Source organism: Thunnus thynnus, chromosome 7 (genome assembly GCF_963924715.1).
Source record: "Thunnus thynnus chromosome 7, fThuThy2.1, whole genome shotgun sequence".
NCBI lineage: Eukaryota > Metazoa > Chordata > Actinopteri > Scombriformes > Scombridae > Thunnus > Thunnus thynnus.
In genome coordinates this window covers 3,649,775-3,677,269 of record NC_089523.1, presented here as the reverse complement: position 1 = coordinate 3,677,269, position 27,495 = coordinate 3,649,775, and the positions used below count along the sequence as shown (strand labels likewise).

At 38.9% G+C, this 27,495-nt stretch overlaps 2 protein-coding genes across 5 annotated transcripts; both read right to left on the bottom strand.

Moving 5' to 3' along the window:
* Positions 1-2,722: 2,722 nt before the first annotated feature.
* LOC137185613 (aldehyde dehydrogenase, dimeric NADP-preferring-like) lies at positions 2,723-13,622 on the bottom strand. Its single transcript, XM_067593848.1, has 10 exons — positions 13,435-13,622; positions 11,596-11,786; positions 11,262-11,493; positions 9,189-9,274; positions 8,065-8,273; positions 6,666-6,783; positions 6,428-6,569; positions 5,178-5,344; positions 4,986-5,085; positions 2,723-3,421 (listed from the first exon to the last, which is right to left on the bottom strand). Exons 2-10 carry the CDS (start codon positions 11,749-11,751, stop codon positions 3,108-3,110), a joined length of 1,524 nt encoding a protein of 507 aa, XP_067449949.1. The 5' UTR covers positions 11,752-11,786; positions 13,435-13,622; the 3' UTR covers positions 2,723-3,107.
* Positions 13,623-14,033: 411 nt separating this feature from the next.
* On the bottom strand, positions 14,034-26,254 carry LOC137185612 (aldehyde dehydrogenase family 3 member A2-like). 4 transcript variants are annotated; one of them, XM_067593845.1, is made up of 12 exons: positions 26,199-26,216; positions 25,566-25,654; positions 23,471-23,632; positions 21,150-21,381; positions 19,541-19,626; positions 19,227-19,435; positions 18,911-19,028; positions 18,016-18,157; positions 17,258-17,424; positions 17,068-17,167; positions 16,723-16,961; positions 14,034-14,549 (listed from the first exon to the last, which is right to left on the bottom strand). In XM_067593845.1, the coding sequence occupies exons 3-12, from the start codon at positions 23,630-23,632 to the stop codon at positions 14,535-14,537; spliced, it is 1,470 nt and encodes a 489-aa protein (XP_067449946.1). In that variant the 5' UTR covers positions 25,566-25,654; positions 26,199-26,216; the 3' UTR covers positions 14,034-14,534. The 4 variants fall into 4 exon arrangements, with proteins under 4 accessions (XP_067449946.1, XP_067449944.1, XP_067449945.1 ...); XM_067593843.1 differs by lacking the exon at positions 25,566-25,654 and having other exon boundaries at positions 26,199-26,254; XM_067593844.1 differs by lacking the exons at positions 25,566-25,654; positions 26,199-26,216 and adding an exon at positions 24,773-24,881.
* Between the last annotated feature and the right edge of the window lie 1,241 nt (positions 26,255-27,495).

Sequence of the window (27,495 nt, the reverse complement as noted above, 5' to 3'; positions counted from 1 at the left end):
TGACACAAACAAAGTGTCATTTACACCTTTACAAGTTAATTAGAGCACAGATCCAGACAGAAATGACTGCAACTGAGGTAATACGTGTCCATGCAAATCGCTGACATGACAGAACTGCTTTGACACTTCCTTTTTTGGCTTAGGAATGACGTTTTGTAAGTTTCAGAGTTGAAAAGTGTTGCAGCACTGGTGGTCTGCTTGTCAAGTTGTTTGTCAAAAACTGATCAACAAATCTGAACTGGTTGTCTCTTTAAAGTCACAGCCAAACTTTAAGCTGTAAACGTAGAAATTAACAGTACATTGCTTTCATATGGAAGTCATAGACTGGCATCTCTGACTGATTTAATGGCCAGGCCGAGTCAACAACCAAAAAACAATAACTGTGCTTCTATTGTAGTTACGTAACATTTATACAGGCCTCCAGGAACTGCAGTGAGCCTGTTGGAGCTGAGGTACGGTGCTGATATGGCAGCTGTTTCCTTTGGTGGTTTACAAGCTTAAAGGCTGGATATCCAAAGAGCTGTTATGTTATAAAGCTGTCAATTTGGAGGTTAGCAGAGCATCTCAGTGGAACAGAGAGCCTGATGCTAATGGGGTGCTATCTTAAATGACTCAAAACAGCTTGAATGCACTTTGCCCATAGTGAGAGGACTAATCACAGCACATTATATCTGTCATAATGTATCATAACTATGAGCTATTTGTGACTGTTAACCATTTCAAGTCAGTGCTTGAGAATTTTTTTTTTTTTTTTTTTTTAAATATCACTGCAAAAACTGCAAAACCAAATGCAGATATTAACAGAAAGAGAACGACACTTTTGCATTGTTTGACTGTATAGGATCCCATTCTGAATCCTATTAATGCCAATGTAATTCAATGTTGACGAGAATTGGCATAGTGGAACAATAACTGCCTTCCTTGTGTTGTCTCCTCCTCACCTTGATCTGATGATATGGTCCATAAACACTCTTCTTCAGCTCTCTGCCGCCATCTGCTAGTCAAACACGGTGTTGTTCATCAGACTGAGAACTTGCAAATAAACACATTTCTACCAACATACTGTTGTTAATGTGTATCATATTGTGCCATTAAGGTAAAATGACATCTCCTTTACATAAAATCAAACACAGCGCATGACAAGTTTAATCATGATACATGTATGATCTCTGTTGACACTCATTGTCTAAACTCAATACAAACAGTGACCTCTTGTGGTCATGACAGTAATAGACTAAATGGAAGGACCCATGGTCAACAGACTTATCTTTTAGGAATTAAACCTAGATGGGTTTTTATGTTACATTTTATGTTGTGGAAGTTGAGATTACATAATATGGTAGTACTTATATAAGGTTTATATTAACAGTTATATAAAGTTACATTGCTGCCTGCAGCATCAGCAGGTAAGAGAGGAAATAAAAGAGTTTCACTGTCAGACAGTCTTAATCTCTACCTATGAATTGTTGTAATTTGTTCTCCAAGATGTTGACTGTTTCTTTTAATGAATTTCATAAACTGTGGCTGTGTCCTAATTTCAGGTTAGATTTGTCTAGATCTGAAACAGCTATGGTAATTGATTAATCGATTAGTCAATCCACGAAAATTCATCTGCAACCATGTTGATAATTGAGTAATCATTTAGTATTTTTTTTCAAGCAAAAATGTCAAACATTCATTGTTTCCAGCTTCTTAATTTAGAAGCTTCGCTGCTTTTCTTGGTCACATGTGATAATAAACTGAATATCTATCTCTATCTATTTTGGACTACTGTGATCTGGGGACATCACTTTGGGCTTTAAGAAACTGTGAGGGCCATTTCTTTTTTGCTAATTTCTGACATTTTAGTGGTTTAGTTGAGGGATTAATTGACAGATGAATCAATAATGAAAAAAAATGTTAGTTTCAGCCCTAGTATGCCTAATACATACTATTATGATTGCATTTTACTCCAGGTAGCAATCTGGTATAAAAAAATCTTTTCTATTCTAAGTTATTAATGTATAGATATTTTAAGTTATCATATGAGATGTTTATTATACTAAAGACATATTTTGTTCTTGCCTTGGAGTTTGTTGACATTATCTTTAAATGTTGGAATTCACTTGAATGAGACCCACCCCTTCCCAGGTATGTGTTTTTGGATAGCTTATTGCTTGGTTTTTTTAGCGAAATGCCTGATGAAGGTCGCTGGACAAAACATAGCTATTCAATAAATGTATCTATTTTTAAGTGTCGACAATACACTGATAGCTGATCTTTGTTACTTTGACTCATTTGTTCTTCTACTGTCTGTCTGTGTGCACAGATTACATCTTTGTATGACTGTGGGGTAGCTGAACATCCTCTGCAACAATGTTGAGACGTTTATAAAATGCTTAACTCAACTGAAAATCATACTAATCATATTCCCTTAGCATCTGAGGATGTTTTAGATCCTCAAATTAAGAATTCATTTGATGAATGGAACAAATACTTTTAAGATGTGCTTATAAAAAGCTAATTCCATTCCAACTATACTGACTAATTTAGAAAAACACCTTCATCCTATCCAAATTGTATGACGTTTGGCTTTGTCTGTATTGATTTGATGAAAAACTGAATGATTAAAAAAGTAGAAAAAGAATAAATTAATTGATTAAATCGCTCAAAGGTTCTTTGAAGGAATCTTGTGAAAACACATCAAAATTATGTATTGTCTAAAGAAGAAAGCATTTTTAGATGAATGATCAACCATTCTCTTTATTTTGAAAGAAAACAAGCAAAATACTTCCATACATACATGTTTAAACAGTTGAATATTGTAAGTAGACTGTCGTTTATCAGTTTATGGTAAGATTTGTTTTTACACTCATATTTCCTGAAGAAGGGAAGATTGTGTGTTTTTCGGACACTATTTAACCACGTTTGTCTCTTTGCATAAGTCTGACACAAATAGACACAGAGTCAATAAGAGTTAGATTAAAGGGTTATCCTGCTTTTCATCCCTAAAATATATGGATTCAAAACAGGATTCAGATGTGTTCTCAACATGAAAATCATTGCAGCAGGCACTTATTCTTCTTTGGGTAGACAGAGTATCTTTACAAAGGGAGTCTGCCATGTCTCTAGTTATAAAAGCCTCTCCAGTACCAGCAGGTACAGTTGAGGCCTGAGGCTATGAGCAGGATGATCAGCAGGGTGATGAACAGACCAAAGGCGATGACGGTGACAGTTACGGCCCAGACGTATGTCCTCTTGGACATGTCAATCATGGGTGACTTGAGGGCCATCCGCACCCTACGTGCCCGCCGGCGGTCCTGAGGCGGGTACCGGGCCAGGTTGACACTCTCCATGCCCAGAGAGCGGACCAGGCACGCCCTCTGGTGGCTCAGTCGATCAAAGCTGTGTTTCCCGTGGTAGCAGCCCATACCACTCTGACCTGTAGGGGCCACAAACAAGGTGGGTGTCTGTAATCTTCACACAGCTCACTTGTATCTACCCAGTAATGCTCTATACCAAGCCTCCAGCAGAGATGAGGAGTGGGATACAGAGGTCTGGTAACCTCACTTTTTTCTAATTCCACACCCCTGGATTTTTTTCATTTTCAAACTTATAGTCCTCAGCCCCAACTGATGCTGACTCAAATGACATCACTTGAGGCAGTTTATCAGATTTCACACAGCTCCCTCTGGAGCCACAAAAGGCATTGTGCTATTTTTTTTCACATGTACTCCTCAACACCTGATGTGTAAAATCAGTGTAGTTTACCTTTAAAGTGTCAATTTGTGTTGATGCTAGAGTTTAATTTGGAGTCTATGTCCAATTCCCACTGTACTACAATCCCTCTCAATGATAACTCTACTGTGGGCCTATGGAGGGACATGTGCTTCCTCCTTTATAACACATGGTGTTGCCAGAGTTACTGTTTCTGGAATGGAATTCCAGATCTCTGCAGTGGTAGACAGGAACTCTGAACCACCTGAGCAACATAAGTGTATTTTTACATGAAAATGTTACCTAAAGTAGCTTTGAGTTACTTGAAGTTTACAAAGCAACAGTGAAGTTGTCTTCCTCCAAAAGTTATGCAGTCCCCTTACAGCTAAAGAGTGGAAAACAGTATATTTACACCCAAATCTTAAGCAAATTCTAAACTCTCAGAATTTGAAATGTTGCTCCATCTCTGCACTATGGAAAATCAGGCCATTGCTTCAGCTTGCTTCATTGTCAGCTTGCTTTGATGTTTTTCTGTTCCTTAGAGGCCACAAATGAAGCAATCTTGTAAACGATAGAGGAAAGATTAAACAGTTCACAAAGGAAAATGTTCACCGTCAACTACTGTTATAATGTTGTTGTAATGTTATGTGAACAGTCTGAAACGGCTGCAAGATTTCATTACAAAAACAGAGCCAGAAGCTCTTCTTTAACTGTGGTGCATTACGGCATTGTGTTGTTGCTTCTTACTTTTATTCATTAATTTGATTCATCTGTCAAATATAGATACAGCCATCTTCTCTGCAGCCTTTGAGTAGGCCATGAAGGAAGAAAACGAAGGCTGAATTCCCATAATTCCATAATTTATATATTTATTGTTACCATTTTGTCATGTCAGCTGCTGTTTCCAAGGTCAAGACTGAACTCTCAATCTTGATCTTTAAGCCAACATGGAGGTGCTCACAAAATGGAAATTTAAAATCTACAATTTCCTGACAACTGGGCAAACTCCATCTGCTGAGGATGATCATCTGAAACAATCAAAAGTTCAAGGAGTGATAATAAAAGGACGCTGCGGTGAGTATAATTTTGCAATATTTAGCTGTTTGTCAAATTTTTCTTTTTTCCACTCAGTGAGGCTGCAACTAATTTTCATTTTTATCACTTAGCTGTTGATTATTCTTTCAATAATTGATTGATCATTCAGTCTATAAAATCCCAGAAACTTGTGGAAATTATCACTGTTTTCTTCAACCAACAGTTTTTACATTTGAACTTTCAATCAGTCTTACCAACACCACCAAACGGGAGGGAGCTGAGTGTGTAGTGCATCATAACATCATTCACCGTCACTCCTCCACTCGTGGTCTCCTCAATCATCCTTTTTATTGCCTGTGGGGAGAGAGAGAGGAAAATAGAAAGATAAAGAGGAGTTTTAAACATTAAACCTGTTTTAAAGTCTCCTCCTTCCTGCTGTCTCTCACCTTCTTGTCAGAGCAGAAGATATAGAGGGCCAAAGGTTTCTCTCTCTCATTGATGAAGTGGATGGCATCATCCATATCACTTACAGTCACTATGGGAAGCAGAGGGCCAAAGATCTCCTCCTGCATCAGCCTGGAGTGAGGGGGCACATCCTTCAGCACTGTGGGGGCTGCATGTGCAACATCAACATTCATTAAATTGGCAGACTTTTTGGTGAAGACCCGGTCTGATTAGGTAAGATGGCATACATCACACTTTGGATGGAGCTCCTCTCATATCTAGAAATATGGCTCAATTTATTAGCATACCAAAACCATGACCCAGAGTTGAGACCAGGAGGCAGAGCTGCAGTCCTACATGCTTCTTTGTGCTTTGATCAGAGCAGTTACCCACCCAAAACCCCATAGAAACTGTGCCCCCAACGACTTCAATCTATTAAATCTAAAGTAAACAGAAGAATAATTTCACTGAAGTCAGGCTGCTGTGCCTCACGCACAAAGTCTTAACGTATCTAAGTGTACTTATTAATGATGAATCCTCCATGCACGCAAAAGCGCAAAAGATAGACACAGAGTTCCACAAGGTTCTGTGCTTGGAGCAATACCATTCACCTTGTATATGCTTCCTTTAGGTAATATTATTCAGAAACACTCCATAAATATTCATTGTTATGCAGATGATACCCAATTATATTTATCAATGAAGCCAGATTAAACCAACCAGCTAACTAAACTCCAAGCATGGCTTAAGGCTCCTCCTCTCCATCTGTACGCATTCATGTACCATGAATGCATGTTACTAATTTGGCTTCTTCCGCAGAGTTTTTGTGCCTTCTCGTCTCGCAGGAAACTTTCAGCTGCGGACCGACTGCTGTCCAGCTTGACACCCAGCCCTGCTGCTATTATTAGTAGTAATTTTTGCCCACAGCTACCGCTATTATTATTAGTCATGTTTTTTTTTTATTATTATTAAGTGGAGGCATGGTGGTGCAGTTGTTAGCACTGTTGCCTCACAGCAAGAGGGTTCTGGGTTCCAAATACACCGGCTGGCTGGGGCAGTTTGCATGTTCTCCCTGTGTCTGTGTGGGTTCTCTCTGGGTACTCCGGCTTCTTCCCACAGACCAAAAATATGCAGGTTAGGTTAATTGGTGATTATGAACAGGATATAACAGGCACTATATAAATAAAATTGACTTGACTTGACTTGACAGACAAACAATATTTTTGTGGGATCTGAAAATGCATCTTCTTACCAATGTAGCGCTGTGAGGCATCACTCTGTCCTCCCACCACAGGAGTGTAACCCTCCATCAGACCCATGATTCTGTTGAAGTGACGCTGGTTGATGATGCGGCCGTAGTCAGGTGAGCATTTGGGATCAGCACCGTAAAATTCCTGTGGCGAATCAAAATCATAAAAATCCAAAATGTGCAGTTTTAAGGACATTGATATGTGAGAGAGGTCAGAGCAGTTTTATAGACGGTAGAGTACCAGTAGAGTTTGTCGGATGCATTCCACCACACGGCCCTGGATGCAGGGCTCACACAGGATGTAGTCTGGAGCAATGCACGTCTGACCACAGTTGATGAACTTTCCCCATGTGATACGACTGCACACACACAAGGTATAGAAGCACAAATTCACAGTGTTGATCACTTTCATTTACACTTGACTCATCTACAATGTGAATGTTTCAGTGTTCTGATGCTTTGAGGAGGTCACATTCAGGTACATTCATGAATGTGTAGCTACAGAAAAAGAGAACAATAGCTTTGGCAGACTGCTTAGTTAATGCTTCCAAAGCTGAAGGATCATACACTACCAGTAGTTTGTATGCTCTATTCTATTAAACTGCAGGTGTGCATACATTTGTATCGTTTTAAATCACTTTCCAAACCACTCTGTAAATTTTACATTTCATTTTCTATATGTTAGCCTGGGCTCCATGCTTACACATATTCTGAATTGTGTGCATAGTACCAGCACTTTTAATGTATTCAGTTATCTTATTGTGTTTAATTGTGTTCATGTTTCATGTTTTTTTGTTTTTATGCTGCCTTGCTGTAAAAATGATTTCCTCTTATGGGACAATAGAGATCTGAACTGAACTCAGCCTTCCAGGCAGCCACTGGTTTCCATGAGTTTTACTACACTTAAAATGAAAAACCAATAACTTGCAGAAACTTGAAACTTGCTTGAGATACAGTAACCCATCACAGTGTTTTTTAGAAGTGTGCTTAATGCATTCCATGACAGAATCATCTGAGGACTATTTTTGTCATTTGAGGGACGATAAAACCCAACAGATGAAAATATGGACTTGATGAGGAGGGCAGTGTGACTTAGATTTCTTCTAAATATTAGATGTAGGAGCCAAAGCTAAAGTCTGACAAAACCAATGGCAACAAATTACACACTGTGACAAGTTCTTAAGCAGATGTTTAGTCAATGTTAAGTAAATGTATGGTATACTGTGGAAACGTACTAATCCTTTTGTACTTCATTGGCTAAAGCATGCAAAAACATCAGCATGGTCCTTTAGGTGCTGAGAACTATACATACCAAAATTACCGATGTATCCCTAGTGGATCATTTGCTCCAGTATTCCATAGTAACACCTCATCATACACAATAGGCTCAATGTTAAATCTGTGTTCAGTGCCTCATGCTAACGATATACTTTATCAGGGACTACAGTCATAGTGGCTACAATAACTCCTGTTGCAGCCATTTGTCTCTTTTTGGTGGAAAGGGCTAAACCTCCAGGGTACAAAAGTCATCTTGTTTTAAATTCTAATGGTGGAATGAGTATAAACCATGGGGCCAAATTGTTTAAACATGATTCACATATTGTCATCAGAGTCCTGTCTGTGAGTCAGTGGAGTGTTACCGGCAGGCAACTCTGATGTCACAGTTCTTGTCGATGTAGCTGGGGCTCTTCCCTCCCAGCTCCAGCGTCACCGGGGTGAGGTGGCGAGCAGCAGCCTCCATCACCAGTCTGCCCACTGTACTACTTCCTGTGTAGAAGACGTGGTCAAACCTCAGCCTCAGCAGCTCCTGGGTCTCTGACACTCCACCTGTCACCACCGGGTACAGATCCTGAAAATAAACCACATGAAAGGGATTCCTGTCACAGGTGTTGGTAGTCACATTATGAGATTAACAGAACTATACTTTTAATTTTGTCACATTATATTTTTTCATCCGTGTATTTACTACTTGGGCAGCTGTTTGGGTCTTGCCTACCACAGTTAAACATGAGGTGGTTTCTTCTCTACCATATGGGATAGTCTTAACAAAGAGCAACCATGATTTTGCCTAAACAACAGTGACATTATTTTTTTTAGTAATGCTACGACCTCACAGAGGGTGTGAGCCCACTTTCATTAGATTCATTTCAGACAAGCCACATGTAATCCACACTGTGCATATTTCATCCATTGATGGAGACAATGCCAGAAAAAGCTAGCAAGTGAACCTTGCTACGTTTTTCAAAAATGAACTTTCACACTCAATTTTAAGTACAGTACATGTGAAACAGAGCAAGACAACAAGAACAAATATCGTAAATCTCGCTAGTATTGGTCAGGGGGACATTTTAATCTCATAGTGCCTATAAAAAGGATAGAAAAGCCAGGGGGTCACCCAAATTACTTGGATTTATTGTCCAAAGACAGATTTCCCATTTCAATTCTCACGCTAACCAGGCAAATAGTTATCAATTATTATATTTTCTTCTGGACCAAATTTTCTGGAGTCAGACAGACTAACCAATCATCCTTATGCCAAAGACTGAAAAGACAGAAAAATGCAAAGCGTGGTTATGAGTCCCCTTTTGTTTAGGTCCTCACAAGTCTTCTTAGACTCAGAGGGAATCCCCTCATAAATTAGGCACTTGGCCTCTGGGTAAAAAAAACAATCTATGATGTACTGCACTGTGTTGGTACATGGCTTTGACATTACAGCCGCTCTGCACAACATTATTCCATCAACAATAGCAGCTGTTGTTCAGACCTTGTCCAGATAGCGAGGCAGCAGTGCCCGGAGGAGGAGGGACGAGTACTCGCTCAGCTCTGACGGCTTCACCACCGCTCCATTGCCTGCAGGGACAGAACATAGTTTTCTGTGAATGGGATGAGATCATTGAGTGACGGACTGCAGAAAAGTAGGAGGCAGAGGACGCAGAGATAGGAAGGTTGTCAAACTAAAGTTCACACTAGGATATTTTCTCTCTCAATTTTTCTCAAACCTTTGCTGTAAAATACAAGTTAATTGATGCTTTGTTTGGGGTTTTTTTGTTGTTGTTTTTTTTGTGGTTTTTGTATATGAACAGTAAAGTAAGCTGACCACACACTATTATTCTCTCCTCAACTAGAGTATATATATTATTATCCATCCTAATGTTTAAAACTATCATACTTGTATCATAATATAAATCAATAGTCCCTTAAATTGCTTAATGCCTGAATGTTCTTTTACTTTGTAAACTTAGAGAAAAAGCATAGATATTAATGATAGCCCTAAACCAAACTTCTTAACCAACAATGTGAAGATAAATTGATGGAGCAAAAGCAAAACGTTACTTAAAAAGTCTACCTCAACCAAATTATCAAAGATTTAATTGGTTTTGTAGGTATAAAAAATAGATTCTGTCCATGAGTGTGAGGGTCAACTAGCTTGCTAGCTAAAATTAAACACAACATTAATCATATATAGGCTCCACTTTAAACTACCAGACACATGAATCAACCTCCATTTATTGGGTTCTTATTTAATCTGTTCACAGACCATGTTGCCCTAAAGCTGACACTTTTGTAAGAATGTGCTTTGTCTCTGAAAACCTTCTGTTTATTACCAAGAGAATATCTGAAATATGCAATGTTACTGCTTGGAAAAGACATAGGTTAACAATTAATCTCAATCTCTTGAGTCTTGATTTTCCTCTTAAATGTTCCCTTAAGTAGTTTTAAACCTGAATTAATTTACTTTCTTTGGCCATTCAACTGAGCAACAAGCTGTAAACACAATATTGATATATTATCACCTTTTATATTTGAAAGAGTGAACAAACAATTGCCTATTTATATAACCAGGAGACACAGAGCAACATTAACATTCATTTGGAGTCAAATTTCTGCCCACTTGATGACAATATTCTCTCTCCTTCTAGCTTTGCTCTCCACCACCTTCTGAGGGAAATATCTGGCTCTTTATCCGCTAAATGCAACATTATCCTCACCAGCTAGTCACTAACTTTGTCTGTGTGCCGTTCGGTGTACAGTGGTTTATTAAAGCTTTTTGCTGAAAACAGCTGCCTGCCAGTCTGGAAACCAATCAAAACTGTACTGTTGCGACCAAACAATCAGCTGAAAGATGCTAAAACACTAGAGCTGAGGGGAACTGTAGAGTCAGGACACTTTTCATATTACACGAAGTCACATGATCCATTGTTATTATAAAATATTGATAAGTGCAGCTTTAAAATTAAGATTTTTCCCACTGTATGACAATATCACACTATTCTCTGCCTGCTCATCCCAACACTTCATTGAAGTTCCATAATGCTACGTAAAATAAAACTGTTTATTTATTTACTGTGGTTCCTCCATTCAATCAAATACAAGTATATTGTGTGTCTTTATAACATATTTCCCCATAGTTCAGCCTGATATATTTGGAATCTTTGTAAACTTCAGGATCCAGACTGGAATTTAAAACCCTACAGAGCACTGGTCCACGCACACACAGGTGTTGTCACTGGACTGATTAGACCTCTCCTCAGAGAGACTTAGACTTCTCTGTCACTCTCTGTTTGTTTTGTTGCTAATGTTAGATCAGGACAACTTACTCCTTTATATTTTTTTATCAGTACATGGACTTTGGTGACCTCACATAATCCCCAGCATAACTCCATCCAACATCAGCCTGAGCAGAGGTCTAATCAGAAACAAATATAAAACACCTGTGTGGCTGTGCAGGACCTTTAAAATACATTTCTCTGGGTTTTAAACCAAAGAAAGATAGCATTTTCAGGTGAATCGTACACACTGGTATTGAAGGTCAACAGGGGACAGAAAGGTTCCCTACCAGCAGCAATAGCTCCAATCAGGGGCAGCAAGGTGAGGGCCCAGGGGTAGTTCCAGGCACCGATGATGAGCACCACCCCCAGGGGCTCTGGCTGGATATAAACCTCATCTGACACGGTGAGGAGGTTCCTCTCTACTGGCCGAGGAGCAGCCCACTCTGCCAGTTTCTCTGTAGCCAGCTGGATCTCATTCTCAATGCCAATCAGTTCCAGGAGCGGTGTGTCGTACTGGCTCTGTAGGAAACCCAGCACACACCAGTCAGGGTCAATCATGTAATGTATAACAGGAACATACGTTACATGTTACATGCAGTAGTGTCTGGTGTCTTCACTCACCCTGTTGATGTCCTGTTTGAGAGCAGTGGAGATCTCGGTCTCTTTCTCAGTGATCATCCTCTGCAGGGCACTGAGCTGCTGCAGTCTGAACTCCACAGGCCGAGTCCTGCCGCTCAGGAAGGCCTCCTTGGCCCGCTTCACCGCCTGCCTCTCCATATAGACACCTGGAGCACAGCAAAGAGCCTCTGGAACTGTAGATATAAGATACATGTATGACAGCAGTTCTACAGTGTGCAACTTAGGGGCGGCTGTGACTCTGGAGGTAGAGCAAGTTGTTCACTAATTGGAGTATTGATGGTTTGATCCCCGGCTCCTCCAGTCTGCATGTCGAAGTGTCCTTGGGCAAGATACTGGACCCCGAATTGCTCCTGAAGACTGTGCCATCAATGTGTGTGTGTGAGTGTGAATGATTAGATCCTCCTGATGAGCAGGTTGGCACCTTGCATGGCAGCCACTGCCACTAGTGTGTGTGAATGGGTGACTGTGGCATGTAGTGTAAAGCTCTATAAAGCCACTAAATAAATGCAGTTCATTTACCATTTAACTGTAGAGTACTTCAAAATAAAAACTGGGACAAACAGAGTTAATTCTGTCTGCTCAGTGCAGTTTATTCTTTAAGGCAGGCTGCAAATGACAACACTCTTCTAAACCCAGAGTTAGATTTCCAAAATCTAAGGCCCAATTCAGCCTTCCAGGTTTGTTGTGTCCTCTTAGGCCTCACAAATTCTTTGACCTTTTTAGTTGTACACTATTCACCATCAAAATGCAAAGACCTCTGCTTCAACTCTTTGCTTGGATTTAAAGTGCAAACAGCCCTGCAGATAAAGTGGCTCCCAGAAAAACAGTAAAAATCAAAGCAACAGTCAGAGCTGGGCTGGATTTGAAAACTTTGCTTCCAAAATGATTATTGTCAAAATGCCCAAATCCATATAGATGACACTGAAAAAGATTACAAACAGGCTTATCACTGTAACAGTAAAAGTAACAGTATTATCACTGTAACATACAGATAAAACCTCACAACAGAAATTTATAGATGAATTTAATTTGCCTGCTGATTTCTTGTTAATAAAAGTATTTTTGGTAAATGATTGCATTTGTCTGCATCTGATATCATGTAGGCTTACAGTCAGAACTCAGTGGAGAAATACAACAAAGTACATTTACTCAAGCAACATACTTATGTATTTGTACTACTTTGCCACTTTATACCTCTACAATTTCCAGCTATTAGTTACTTTAAACACAACATATTATGATGAGCATATAAAATATGAATCATTGTTATAGACTGAACTACCCAACAGTACATAAAAGTAAAAAAAATAGTTAAAAATGAATAGGAAATACTATTAATGTGCATTAATGTATGTCTAATTAGCATTTCAAAATGCTAATATATCTACAATACATTTACAATGTATGAGAGAGTAACAGGGTCCATTTTAATGCATCGAATTATTTCATACTGCTGTACTTTTTCTTAGGTAATATTTTCATAACATGACTTTTACTTGACAGAGTATTTTTGCAGTGTTGCTTCTTCTACTGAAGTAAAGGAGCTGACTACTCTCAAAGCTACAGTACTCACACTGGACGTCCGTCAGCACGCATGTATTAATAGACTTTCATGTTATGTTATCTTTAGTTAACATAAGTAAATATCCATAAGACAGTGAAATTCCTGAATTAATACCTGTCATTCCTGTTCTTTTTTCAGTGAGTGTGGGTGTCGATGGTCTAAATTATATCTCTATATATAAACTTGTGTTTGTAATATCCGTTTAGTCGATTCAGGCTTTTTTTTTTAAACAACAAAATAAGAAAACGCACACTTACCTAGACTTTGGTCAAACACGCATCCAGTGGATTCTCTATAAAATAAAATATTAGTTCAATAGTCCGACAGTGATGTGATGTGAGAGCGGTTCATGTGTCTGACGCGCTGCGGCTCACTGTTCATCTGTCAGGCTGATCTAGGATCAGTTTACCGGGAGGCAAGCTCACTGTAACCAGGAGCTGCTTCCAGAGCGCCGGAGACACTGGGACCCTTGATAACATCAGACCCCCACCCCCTGACACACGCACACACACACATACATACACACGTGCGCGCGCACACACACACACACACACACACACACACACAAAGTGGTGCGTTTTAACTAAACCACAGAGCCTTAGCAGCTGTTTGGGAATACATTGTAGCTCACTTGTGTTTCCCCTTTAACAGCTTTAAGCTATTTTTTTTACCAACTGGACCATGGAGGTCAATACATCTTAATCAGTGCATCAGTCATAGGCATGTCATAAATTACACTAACCTGGGGATCTTGTTAGTAATATGCCACTCACTTGTGAAGGTGTTAGGAGATTCACCTTCAACTCAAATCAGTTTCCATCAGGCGATAAACAATGAACAAAACAATTCATCATAATAAACTTTTTCTTGAGGTTTTATTGCAGAAAGTGTGCATCACAATATTATCATTAACTAAACTGTAATGTAAATCAGAGATAAGAAATGGCATCATTATAAGCAGTCATGATATTCACTGTGATGTAGAAGCTAGTTTAAAATGTGTAAAATTTTTTACAGTTTTTATAGCGTAGTAAAATCATTCTTATGAATGTTTTATCATTTTTAGAATCTGAACTTAAAATCTTTGCCAGGTTAAATAAAATTATTACAGACTATATTTATATAATACAATAAAATCTTCTTTAGCACCTTAAACTGTAACAGAGAGGAGATTAGAAAAACATATTTTTAAAGGCTTTCAATCAGTTACATGACCTGATATATAGAAATGCAATGACATGGACCAGTCAATTATAGGAGTGCTACATTTCACTACAGGGCAGGAGTCTGTGTGGCTGTCCCAGGATCTGCACCAGAGCGGTGTTCAACACAGGCTGCCAGTTTCTGCTCCACAGCTTCATCGCAGGAACCTCTGCGAGAAACATGAGACACAACATAAGAGTGTAAAGACACAGAGGCAAACCTGCCTTTTGAACAGACCCCTGTTTGAAATACACAGATACTTTTAGCAGGTCACGGGAGCATAACAAGTGTGGATGTCAACAAAAGTTGTGGGGTTGACCAAAACAAAAGAGGCCATTTAGCAGAGGAGAGCGAAGCATGCTGGGTAATTAAAAGGGAGGGTAGATGAGGGGGCATTATGTGGTTAGATTTCCTGGACAACACCACACATTGTCTGTCGGAGACAAAGCCATTGTTGTGTGAGGGTACAAGCCTGTAGGACTGTGGGTATGTGGTGTGTGTGTGTGTATGTGTGTGTGTGTGTGTGGTGGGTGCTCATATTTGGTTATCTTGGGAAAATGTATCTGACATTATAAAATTCTGTGAACAGTCGTCATACAATTCTCCCACTGTTAAAAAAATGCATCTGTCTTTAATTTCTTTCAATTGTTATGTAAAACAAACTTGTTACGTAAAGTCTAAGTGAGGTGCCACAACTACTATGGGCTCAGTGATGCCTTCATGTCTCTCTATGCCTTCTGTCCATTAGTGTGAAAACAGACTTCAGTCAGTTTAGACAAAAGCACAACAAAGTGTGTCAATTATTAAAGAATCAGCACTTAGTAGATAACAACATCTTGCTGCTGTGTGTTGAGGATCATTAGTGCTGATTAATGACATTTAATGGATGTTTGACATACATGAGACACTGTTCTATAAAATGATTCTTGGTTTACAACAACTGTCGGTTTATTCATTTATGTCAATCAGTTCACCCAAAACATGTGGACAGCTATGCCCTCTATTTCCAGGACTCATATACTGTATATGAATTATTCTACATTAAAGTAGGTGAAAGTACTTTTACAGCTGCTGCTCCCTCTGCCTGGAACCTGCTGTAATTACATTTAAAAAAAACAAAATAAAAGGTGCTGAAACTGTATGCTTTCTCTTTGGGCTTTAAGTGTCTTGGAATAAATGTGTTATTCTCATTCATTTGTTTGGCAGTCTAATGTTTGGTAGTCCTATTTATTTTATAGCTCTTAGCTTGTTTTCAAAGTGTTTCCTGGATGTGATTTTTATATGATTTTTATTGACAATTTGTAATAATCTTAATCAGGGGTTTAAGGTTTAAGAAGCATAAGGCACAAGATAATATAATTTGTTTTTGTGGAGAAGGTTATTCCCTTGTTGCCTGAAAGAGAACAATCTTGCCATTAAGCTCAGCACTGATGACCTGTAGTTTAAACTGGACTATGTTCTTGATATTGGTTTTTTTTCAGTGAAATCAGCTGCAGAATATAAAACCTGCAGACTAACAAGTAAAACTTGCTTAGTGATGTGCATGTGTGCAGTTTGCACAAACTCTGCTTACACATGGTTAATAAACAAGGAACCTGCTTTTGACTCCAACTCATACTACACCTGGTGTTAGAAAGTGAACATGCACTGAAAACAAAGGTAGAACTAGTTTCACCACAGATTGCATGTTGCACCGATTCCAGTAGACAAGAACACAGACAATCCCTCTTCAGTGAGGAGACTGAAGGATAAGCCTGCTGATATTTTATATTTTTCTTATTATCAGACATAGACATGAGCTCCATTGTTGTCAATAATATGAAAACACATCTCACTAGTGCACCAAAGGACCAACCCCACCAATGTACTATTTATCTGGGTTTGTTCAAATCCAGCTGTTTTAGGAGATTACTGAAAAAATACTGAAAAAATTAAACTACTGTACTTGTGAGCCATTTTGAAAGATCTACATCTTCAATGGGAATCAGTGTGGTTATGGCTGAGTGCCACATACAGGGTAGGAAGGTCACAGCTCCCGTAGTTTACTATAATTTACTACAAAAAAAGTGCAGTGTTCAATTGGTTAATTCATTCACATTAACAGCATTAACTTAGCACAGAGTCGTTTACTTATTTCACAGCATCAAGTGTCCAATAATAAATGAATAATCAATAAATATCTCCCTGGGTTTAAATACCTGCCTCTGAATTTTGTCTCTAATATCCATGTAACTTGTGCCAAACTGCATTGTTCTTTTCAGGAAACCTCCAGGGAAATTACAGACAAATCACAACATTTAACCTTGTTTCCTTATTTGGACGTAATCTTTTATGAACTTTACCTGCACAATAAACGCTGCTAAACCAGCAAAAATGGCTAGAAGCACCATGCGGCGCAGTCTGCCCAAGTTGACCTGCTTTAGCAGCAAGAATCGAGCCCAGCCCAGCTTCTTGGCGGTGTGAGGCGGGTAACGCATGCTGTTGACTCCCTCCATTTTCAGCTGCTTGATCAGACAACTGCGCAGGTGGCTGAGCTGGTCAAAGCTGTGCCGGCCGTGGTAGCAGCCCATACCACTGTTACCTGAGGAACGGGTAAGTGAGTCACAAATGTGTGTCAGCTTCATTCCCACAACTGAGGAGGATAAATACTGTAGCTGCAGGTAGGTTTAATATTCACACACACTCACCAACTCCTCCAAAGGGCAGAGCACTGACAGTGAAGTGGACCAGACAGTCGTTAGCCAGCAGAGCTCCACTGGACGTCTCAGCTATCACCCTTTTGATCAGCTAGTCATCAAACAGACATCATAGCATTTTAAAATACAAAAAACAATAAAAACTTGAATAACATGAAACAAGTATGTCTGCAGGTTTTACCTTTTTGTCATGGGAGAAGACATACACAACTAGCGGTTTCTCTCTCTCATTAATAAACTGAATGGCCTCCTCTACACCGCTCACTGTGATGATGGGCAGCAGAGGCCCAAAGATCTCCTCCTTCATCACTTTGGATTCACTCGTCACATCCTTCAACACAGTGGGAGCTGCCGGGACAGAGGAGGAAGAATGTCACTAAGAGTACAGACCAACATGTATTGACACTGTTTTATATACAGAGGGAGAACGAGCTAAAAGTGGCTCAGTGTGGGTGACATGCTGGCCAGTTGTATGTATGTATTCTGGCAGGTAAAACAATATCTGTGTATTCTATGAATCGATGTGTTTTGTTTTTTTTTTCACTGTGACTCTGAGTTAATACTAGAATCTATTACAACTATGAATCCCAACCAAAACTCTCAGAGCCACCTTTGAAATCTACAGGTAGTGAGTGTTTGACATCCAAAAGATGGAAGATTTTCAGCAGGGTATTCCTTTAAGTGCTCTGAGTCACTATGTCATTGAGCATAGTGACCTTTCAAGAAGTCAATCAAATCCATGTGCATGCCAGTAGAGGCTCCAAGCAGATAAAACAAAGTCATCAGCTGCCCTCTTTTGCTGACTTCTACCTCAGTCTATATAGTGTAGTTTAAATGAATGATATGCTGGCCAGCACTGCGGACCAACTTATACTAAAAGTATACTTTATTGTGAATTCAGCTGCTTTTCAAGGACGGCCCATGGCTCACACCGCATACCTATGTAGCACTGAGATTCATCGCTGTCTCCACCTACAGCGACGGTGCACCCTTCCATGAGAGCAATGACCCTTTTATAGTGCCGCTGGTTGATGATGCGTCCATAGTCATCAAAGTTCTTTGGATTATCTGTGTAAAACTCCTACAATGTGTCACATAAAAGATTTATGTTATCTTCAGATTGCTTGTAATCTCAGAATAAAAGACAATTTACAGACCTTTAGGAGGGAAAGCATGGCAGCTTCTCTCAGCTAATGATGGAGTGAACAACAACAGTGGCTGTGTGCCAAGCAACGGTTGCTATTAGGGCTGTTCAATTAATTGCAGAGTAACTGAAACAGATATTATGACTCTCTGACCAACCTAATTCTAGTCATATCATGATGTTTGATAAACTCCTTGCTTGCCTTCATGTTTCATTCATGCAGACAGAAGTAATAAATTGGTGTTGTATATGTGGATATTGTATAAAAAATGTTGCAATATTCAGTAGTATTGTAGTAGTAATATTGTGCTTTTCCTGATTTATCACTGCAGAGAAAATGTGCATTTTCTTTTCAAACCAGTGGTCAAATAAGACAATATTGGGAGAGAGACAACAACAAACATTACACAGACACTCTATTACATAAGGCTACTGTTCTCAAACATGTCCTTGACCCCAAAGTGACCCCAAACTAGACACACACATTAGATCACACAGCTGCATTTGATAGGATTTTGTACTATGAACCCCAGTCAGAGGATTGTATATGGGGAGATAATTGTGGTGAGAATAATACTAAGGATTAAAACAATTATAAAGATCACTTCCATTACATTAAAATAAATTAATGTCCCTTCACTTCTCAGATTCCTAGCGTGAAAATAACTTTTTTTTTTTTTTTAAACCAACCTTGATACTCTTCTTGATCTCCTGCACTACTTGGCTCTGGATGGAGGGTTCACACAGAACATAGTCTGGAGCGATGCATGTCTGACCGCAGTTGACAAACTTTCCCCATGTGATACGACTGCATTGGAAAAGAAAAAATTAGGTAAGCTCTGATGTCTTGAAGATAGACTTTTATGTTGTATTAGTTAAAATAAATTAACGTCCCTTCACTTCAGCACATTATTGATGATTTGAAATTTGGTTTGTTGGTCATTTAAGCTTCAATGGAGTAGATGATGGCAGTATTTTTCTGTTTAATTCAACAATTCAGACTGACCGACACGCGACAGTGATGTCACAGTTCTTGTCGATGTAGCAGGGGCTCTTCCCTCCCAGCTCCAGCGTCACTGGGGTGAGGTGGCGAGCAGCAGCCTCCATCACCAGTTTACCCACTACGCTACTTCCTGTGTAGAAAATGTGGTCAAATCTGTGCTTCAGCAGCTCCTGGGTCTCTGATACTCCACCTGTCACAACAGGGTACAGATCCTGGGAAGAGTGTAACCAGCAATTAGAACTCCTGTACATTCACACTAAATGTGCATATATGTAAATAGAGTTTACACATCAAATCCAACAAAGCAGGAGGCTTACTTTGTCCAGATACAGAGGAAGAAGTTCCTCCATGACCTTGGCTGAGTGAGAGCTGACCTCAGATGGCTTTATTACTCCTGCATTACCTGACAGATGAAAGAGAAGAAACAGATTAGATTGGTAAGTGTTGCAGCAGTAATTTGATCTATTTCTTGGGGGTTAATAGAGAGGAATACATCAGGCACAGGTAACAATCCCTAACCACTTATGTAGTGAATAACTTGCCAGTTTAAGAAAGAATCCACACTCAGAAACTACAATACAGCACTGTAGTGTCTCTTTCCTTCAATCTGCCTTAGCTGCAGACTTAAAATGTTCAAATGAAACTTCAAATGGTTCAACTTTTAAATATCCAGAAAAGTGCAAAACATGCAGGATGTGAGCACATATAAATTAACGAGGAGTCACAAATTAACACATCTTTTTATGTTTGTATGTCGGTTTCCTGTCTAATAACTTTTCTGTCACAGGCCATTCACTGTGAAAAGAGGTACAACATTAGTAAAGGCTTCAGTGGCAAAAAAAACTGTTAAATCCATCACTGATGTAGCCTGTGAGAGAACTGAGAACACTTTGAGTAAATCCATAATGTACATTTATGTAATTTTGTCTAAATAACAAAGAGCCATCACGTTAACACGTTATCCCACGTCTGAGAAGAGATAAAATAATGTCTGGTGAAGTTATTTGCATTGGTGTTAAATGTAAGTACACAGATGTTTCTGTTATGTTGTGCTGGGTTGTGTTGTGTATGTTGTGTTATGTGTATGCAATCCAATAACAACATTACATTTTATGGCCTGAAAATTCTCAAGTAACAGCTCTCTGACAGTCTTGTAAACTCTTTACAAAGGTAGCAGTTATTGTTGTATTGGACTGCCTACAGTGAACGTGCTCACAATATTTTCTCCACATCTTTTAGCTAACTAGTAAAAACTGGGACATTATATGATTATTGTTGCAGCCGCACCAGTTAAAATTTCACATGTTCCAGCTGCATTGCATTCTGGTCTATCGAGTTTTTTCTCAGTGGAGAAATTAAAGGAATGGTTCGACATTTTCGGAAATACGCTTATTTGCTTTTTTGCTGAAACTTGGATGATGTTCCAAAAGTTACAAAATCCACCTACCAGCACCCGGCCTCTGACTTCTGGTTGCCTGGCAACTGGTCCAGGCACATAACATCCCACAAAACAGAGACATATTATCTCGTTTGTTTAATCTGCTCATGAATTCGGTGAGCTTTATAGGTGCTGGTTGGCAAATTTTGTTATATTTGAACAAGCTAGGTGTTTCTCCCTGTTTCCAGTCTTTATGTTAAGCTAAACTAACCTGCTGACAGCTCTAGCTTAAGTGTACAAACATGAAGGTGGTATCAATAAAGGCAAATACATTTTTCCCAAAAAGTCGAACTATTCCTTTGATATGATGATGATACGATTTCTTTCTGTATCATTGTTAAAAAATGCCAGTGAATGTCTGTTTGTAGAGTTCAAGGTGATAAATAACTTGTGCATTAATGGGTTACAGCATGTAGCCTCTGTAGTTACACCACACACAGACCATACATCTACACCTGTCTACAGATGTATATGGGTATATTCAGTACCAGCAGCAATAGCTCCCACCAGCGGCTGCAGGGTGACAGCCCAGGGGTAGTTCCAGGCTCCGATGATGAGCACCACTCCCAGAGGCTCCGGCTGCACATAAACCTCATCTGATATGGTGAGGAGGTTCTTCTCTACGGGCCGAGGAGCAGCCCACTCTGCCAGATTCTCTATAGCCAGGTTGATCTCTCCCTCCAGTCCCAGAGTCTCAAACAGCTCCGTCCCATGTTCACTCTGAAAGCAGAAGAAGAGACAAAACCTGAAGCATAGTTCAGTCCTTCAACCCTTCTATGTTCTTTTCATTTATTAGTAGGGTTGGGCTATATAACCTAAATCTCATATCCCAATATAGGTCATTTCATATCCTGATAACGATACCTATCCCAATATAGCACATTTTAATTACATGAATAAATAGTTGGCTTCTTACTCCCGAAGCTTTTATTGCACTTACAATAACGTAACAAGTGTAGTTGTCGTCAACCTGAGTACTTCACCCACACACACGGAAGGTGAACCACAGAGAGCAGAGGAGAGTAGTGCGACCATAAATGACAGCAAAGAGCAGCAGAGACTCTCACACTGAGCTGAAATTAAACGAGTGCACATACATTTGGTAAATAGCATAAATAAAGACAGTCTCTACTGCGTTTTGCTGTCATTTATGGTTGCTGCTCCTCAGCGCTGCGGGGCTGAGTCCTCCGTGTGTGCGCAGCGCAGCAGAGGAAAGACAGACAGCGATGGAGAGTTGACGACGACTAAATTCCTTACTGTAAATGTGATAAAAGCTTCGCGAGTAAAAAGCCGAGATGGGTGATTTATCAATGTAATCCGCGCAAAAGATGGACGTTGTGTCACAACAAAATAAACAATAGAGCATAATATGACACGCTAGACATTTTTCTCTTGTCACACGATATATATCGTCATATTGCACACAGCCCTTTTTATCAGTCATGTTTATTGTTTTTATTTCAGCAGAAAACAAACACATTAATCACTATTACTGTAACTGTGCAACAGTTTGCCACAAAGTCTAATTCTTATCTGCAGTCCCTTGTTAAACTGTTATACTGTATGATCGCTACCAGAAAACAAAGCAATGACACCATGTTAGATATCACTTTGTCCATCTACTCTTGCTTTCATTTTCACTATCACTATCTATATGGTACCACCTAAGGCTGGACAATATGTGGTATCTACCTGTATGAACATACTGTTATTTTGTTGGAGATAAAAATTAGGCAGATGGACATTGCAGTGATTTTATTTGGTTTTAATGGCTATTTATTTGGTCCTTTACTGATTTTCATGCACAAATAATTTAACCAGTGTAGTCCAAAACTGTTGACCATCATTGATCTTTTTTTCCCAACAAAGAGGAAATTGAGCTGTGTGATGCTATTTTTGTTTTTTTGTTGTGACACTGCTGGTGTGTGTGTGTGTGTGTCACTTAACCGTGCACTCCATTGTTGTCTACAATCACTACATAAATGGCATATAATGTCAATGTGAGTTGTGTTTTGGGAATATGGGAACATCAGAACAATTCCACCAATTTTGAAGGGAAACTAACACCAAGTTCATGGATGTGTTTGATATTCTTCTGATCATAACAACTTATTTGTATGATCTCAGTGACGGTCATCATAGTAATTTGCAGTATGTTGCAGTTTCATACAGCTCTACACTCCCATTATGCCTATTTTGCCTAAAAAATAAATAAAAACACTTCATAGTATTCAGTGAAATAGTGTTTGTATATATTGACCAGCTCAACCTTTTTGCTGCACTGAACTGGAAATTGATTCAATATTGTCAATTTCTAGGATGGGTGGCTGTGCTTGTTTAAATACATGCATTTCTCTTTAAAGGCCTAGAGCAATGTCAGTTTTTAACTAAATGATTGCTGTTCAAACAACAGAAGCAAACTAGAAGAGCAACTTTAGAAAGAAACAAAACCACCCACAAAACCTGCAGAGTAGCACCACAGAATATCGTGTTGTGTCTCCTGTGTTTCCTGAGCTGAGTTATTTTAATCCAACTTTTAACTGCAGTTCTGTTCCCCTCCCGGAGTGTTAATAACTGTTATTGTAATGAGCTTTAAACTAACCAGTGCTGTTCCAGATAAGACTGTAAATGACCTAGGATGGTGAATTTTGGAACAAAGTTGTATAGGCCTATTCCTTTTGAGTGTGCTGCCGGTACAGTCACCACACTCCCCAGGGAATGTGTCCAATTGCCAAAACCTCTCAAAATACCAACATATTCACAGATTATTAGGACCTGTTGGAACCTTGTAAGGTTTTGACAAACCCACCTTGCCAAGGTCTCTTTTGACAGCATCTGCGATGTCCCTCCGTCTCTCTGAGATGAAGCGCAGCAGGCTCTTCAGCTGGTGGATCCTGTACTCCAGAGGTTTAGTTTTTCCTGTCTGGAAGGACTTCCTGGCTCGTTGTACTACCAACTGTTCTCGGGACATCTTAAATAGAAAATACATATAACAAGGTCTAATGTTACATTTTGAATCCCTTTTTTACTTTCTGGTTTATTAAAAAAATTGTTAGTAAATTATGGTTATCTTAATAAAACTAAATTCTACCACAAGTTAGCCAATTAATGAGTTGATAACTTGCGAAATAGCTAATGTTAGAAGAATATCAAATTTAAGAGCATGCAACTACTTTGTCAATGACATTAACCACATATTGTTTAGATGTTTCTCTTTTGCCTAGAAGAAATAAAAACCTGAAATGAATCATTTTTCAATCAGAGTTTGGTGAGACTTGGGTAGGAATGAACACTATATGTGAAGTGAACTGAAACTTATGACCATATGCTACCACAGACATTTCCTTCAGCTACATTAAGAGAAACAAGTATAATATTCGCTCTAATACTAACAGCTAGTCAACAGCAGAGCTAGCTTATCTTAGTTCATACCAGTCACTTCATCAGCTAGCTAGTGTTTTTTTTAAGAATTATTTTTTATTATTTCGCCAGTCAAGAAGTCCTATAGGATTTTCATGTTTTCCAATAGAATCCTTTAAGATTTCCATAAATCTCTAAAAACCCTTTAGGATTTCTATAGGAGACAGTTTTAGTTGTAGTATTTTCTCAGTCCTTTTGGAAATCTGTTTTTTTTATTGGCTCTTACATAAAGTATATTTCACATATTTTAATTACCAGAATAAAACAACAACATCCTCCGCCCCACTGCGCGCGCACAAACACACACACACGCAATAAAAAATAAAAAATATACAAGCGGAGAAACTTTAACTACAACCAGTCCTACACATTACATCCTCTGATTACGTTTACAGTGTATGCTAACCACACACTTTCTACTTGTTCTCTGTCGCGATTTTCAAAAAGAAACTCTCCCATTATTGACTTCCAGTCTTGAATAGTTGGAGCCAGATCAGATTTCCAATACTTAGACACAACTAGCTCGAGTCTGGGTAAACACATCCTGGAAGTCAGGTGTAGCTTGGTTGCTAACGGCAGTTATAGCATTGCAAACTGTTGCTACATAGCGAACAATAGCAAGTACACGTACGCATTAAAGGTACCATATGAGGGCCGTTTGATGATGCGATACCTGAAGACCAGGTCTTACCCTTAAAAGTCTCTCCTTCGCTTGTCAGGTTAGCTGGATACCGGACTAAAAATGGCTACCATTCAGTCTTGTAGGAATTGCTCGTCTGGTGCATGTAATTTATGACACGTGTAGATGGCGTTGTTTGGTCATTTTCGAGCTAATTCATGAAGTGAATAACATAACAAATATATTTCTTTTTGCCCTTACTCATGGTAAACTGCATTTCAGTCTTATTGCTATCTCTGCCTATTTGCCGTGGTCTTATTTGCTCAGTATTAAAACATCTAAACAAACTAATACTCCAGTATGACAGGAGATGTCAAAGGGTATCATAATCCTGAGTTTTATTCATTTTGACTGTAGTATTTTCTCTTAATGATCAAACCCTTTACTCTATTTGTGAAAATGCAAAAAGGGGCGATTTCACTGATTTTCTCCCATCCAGACCACATTAGACCAGGTCCAGATCAAAAACCACTATACTTAGAACTGTCAAATCTGGACTACATTAACATGGAGACACAGTTTCTGATTTGTGAAACCTTTATTCTATTTGTGAAAATGGCAATGTTAATGATTTACAGTATTGCCACAACCCAGCCATTGTTATCTGAAATTTCAAGTAGTCCACGTCTCTCCATTTCATTTCTGACTGCCATAAAGATCTCGTCTTTCTCACTTCAAAACAAAAGTAGAAAAGTTAATTTTTACCTTTTTAAAAACAATCAAAACTTCTTCATAGATTGGTCAATTGTTTAATTTACTCTTCAAATTCTTACTTGACTAAACAAAATTACCATCGATCTCTCACCTTTCTTTTTTTAATTGGCCATGGTCAACCTCTCTCACTGCTTCTGCCAATGTTAGTCTCCTCACTTTTGCCAAAGCCTGTACCGTGGCCTGTGTTAGAAGTACCATAATTTAGCCATTAGTGTTCTTGTTCTTCATATATATATATATATATATATATATATGTATATATATATATATATATATATATATGAAAAACATTTTTATAAAGAGCTTTCTTTCAATACTTTGTTACAGTTATCAACATTTGATTGACTGTCCACTAACATTTTCCATCATTTCAGACCCTGCTTTTCTCCTCCTGCCCACCGGTTGTCCTTATTGTGTTCCTACTTTTTCCATTCACCTGACCTTGCACCTGCCTGCAGACATGATCCTCATTACCCCATTATCCAGAGAGTTTATACTGTAATATAAACTGTAATACTGCAATACCGCGAGTGGCCACTGGGAAAAATTGGCTGCAAGGCTGAGAGGCGTCCCACCCAGTAAATTCTTTTCATGATGATCCTGCTTTTTGAGTCTGTGAGTGTGCCTTTGGGTCAAAAGCAGTATCTCAATTTTCCATCCTCTTACCATCACTATTGCTTGAAAGTACTGAAAGTAGTATAAGTTACAACTGCTGTCGACCTACCTCTGGCAGCATCACAATCAGGATGTGGAGTAAGGGTTTCACAAATCAGAAGCTGTGTTTTAACACGTCATAAGGTCGTGCTCTTAGCGACAGCCCGACGGATTAGCAATTGGTCTAAAGGTGTGTCACTCAAGAAAAAGAACCAATCAGCTACAGAACACAACCAGCTGATCGCCTCCCTCAAAACAATAAGAATAATGCGGCCTCAAGCGGTAGATAGAAGAAACCGTCATTTCTAGGAGTTTCTACATGTAACGACTCTCTTCACTGTCCCATCTGCCAAAATAAATATTATATTATCAAATGTTTTCATGCATACTCTGAGGCCTTTATATTAAATGTGAATGCTCAAGCACTGGGAAATTATTATTATTAAAGATTCCTTCCAGACAAGTTTTAACATATGTATAAAATACTACTAATATCTACTATCTACTACTGTACTACTTACTACTATCTACTTAATTTGTGTCTGATATAGTTTTTCCAAAAAAAGTATTATTCATTCATTCATTCGTATTCATTATTCATTTCAGGGCACAAAATGTTTCCTACTTCTCTGTAAAGTTAATTCTGAGTGTTTGTGCACTGGAGGCTTCAAGTTCCCATGTCACACTTTTGTAAGTTGAATACTGGACCATGATTAGCTCCAAACTATTCATGATGTCACAAATCATGCTTGTCGGCCCGCCCCTTAAAATCAGATTTTCAATGAGCTCAAAGAAACTTTCCACTTTTAGCAGATCAAATTGAAAACAGCCTTCTAGTGTCAAATTCTGCACATACATCAGTCTGCACAGTGAAGCTCAAACATCCAACTGTAGAAACAAGAGAAACACTTTTTTTTGAGTGGAGGGAGAATTTAAGTATCACCAACCTTCCTAGTTGTAAGTCTTCATTATCAGTCACTGCAGGTATCCAGGTATTCAAAGTCCTCATTTGGCAGTTCTGTGAACCTTTTGGCTGCCAGTGTGTTACTTGTCATATCTCACCTGGGCTACACTGACATCTTACACATGGTATAACATGAAGTTTGTGTATTATCAAAGTTTTAAGGCTGGACAGGCCAGTTAACATTACAGAGTAAAGAAACTGTAATGACACAATTGTGGAAATATCAAGTACTTTTTTGTATCAGGCACATTTTTTTTCTTACAAATATACATGATAAGCCAGTATCAACAGACCAGTAACATCACCCTTAATTATACTGGTCTACAGTAAGTCTGAGGAAGACTAGCTTGTCTAAGGTTTCAAACAAGTGTGTGTGAAGAAGCACAAGAAAATTGTAACTCAA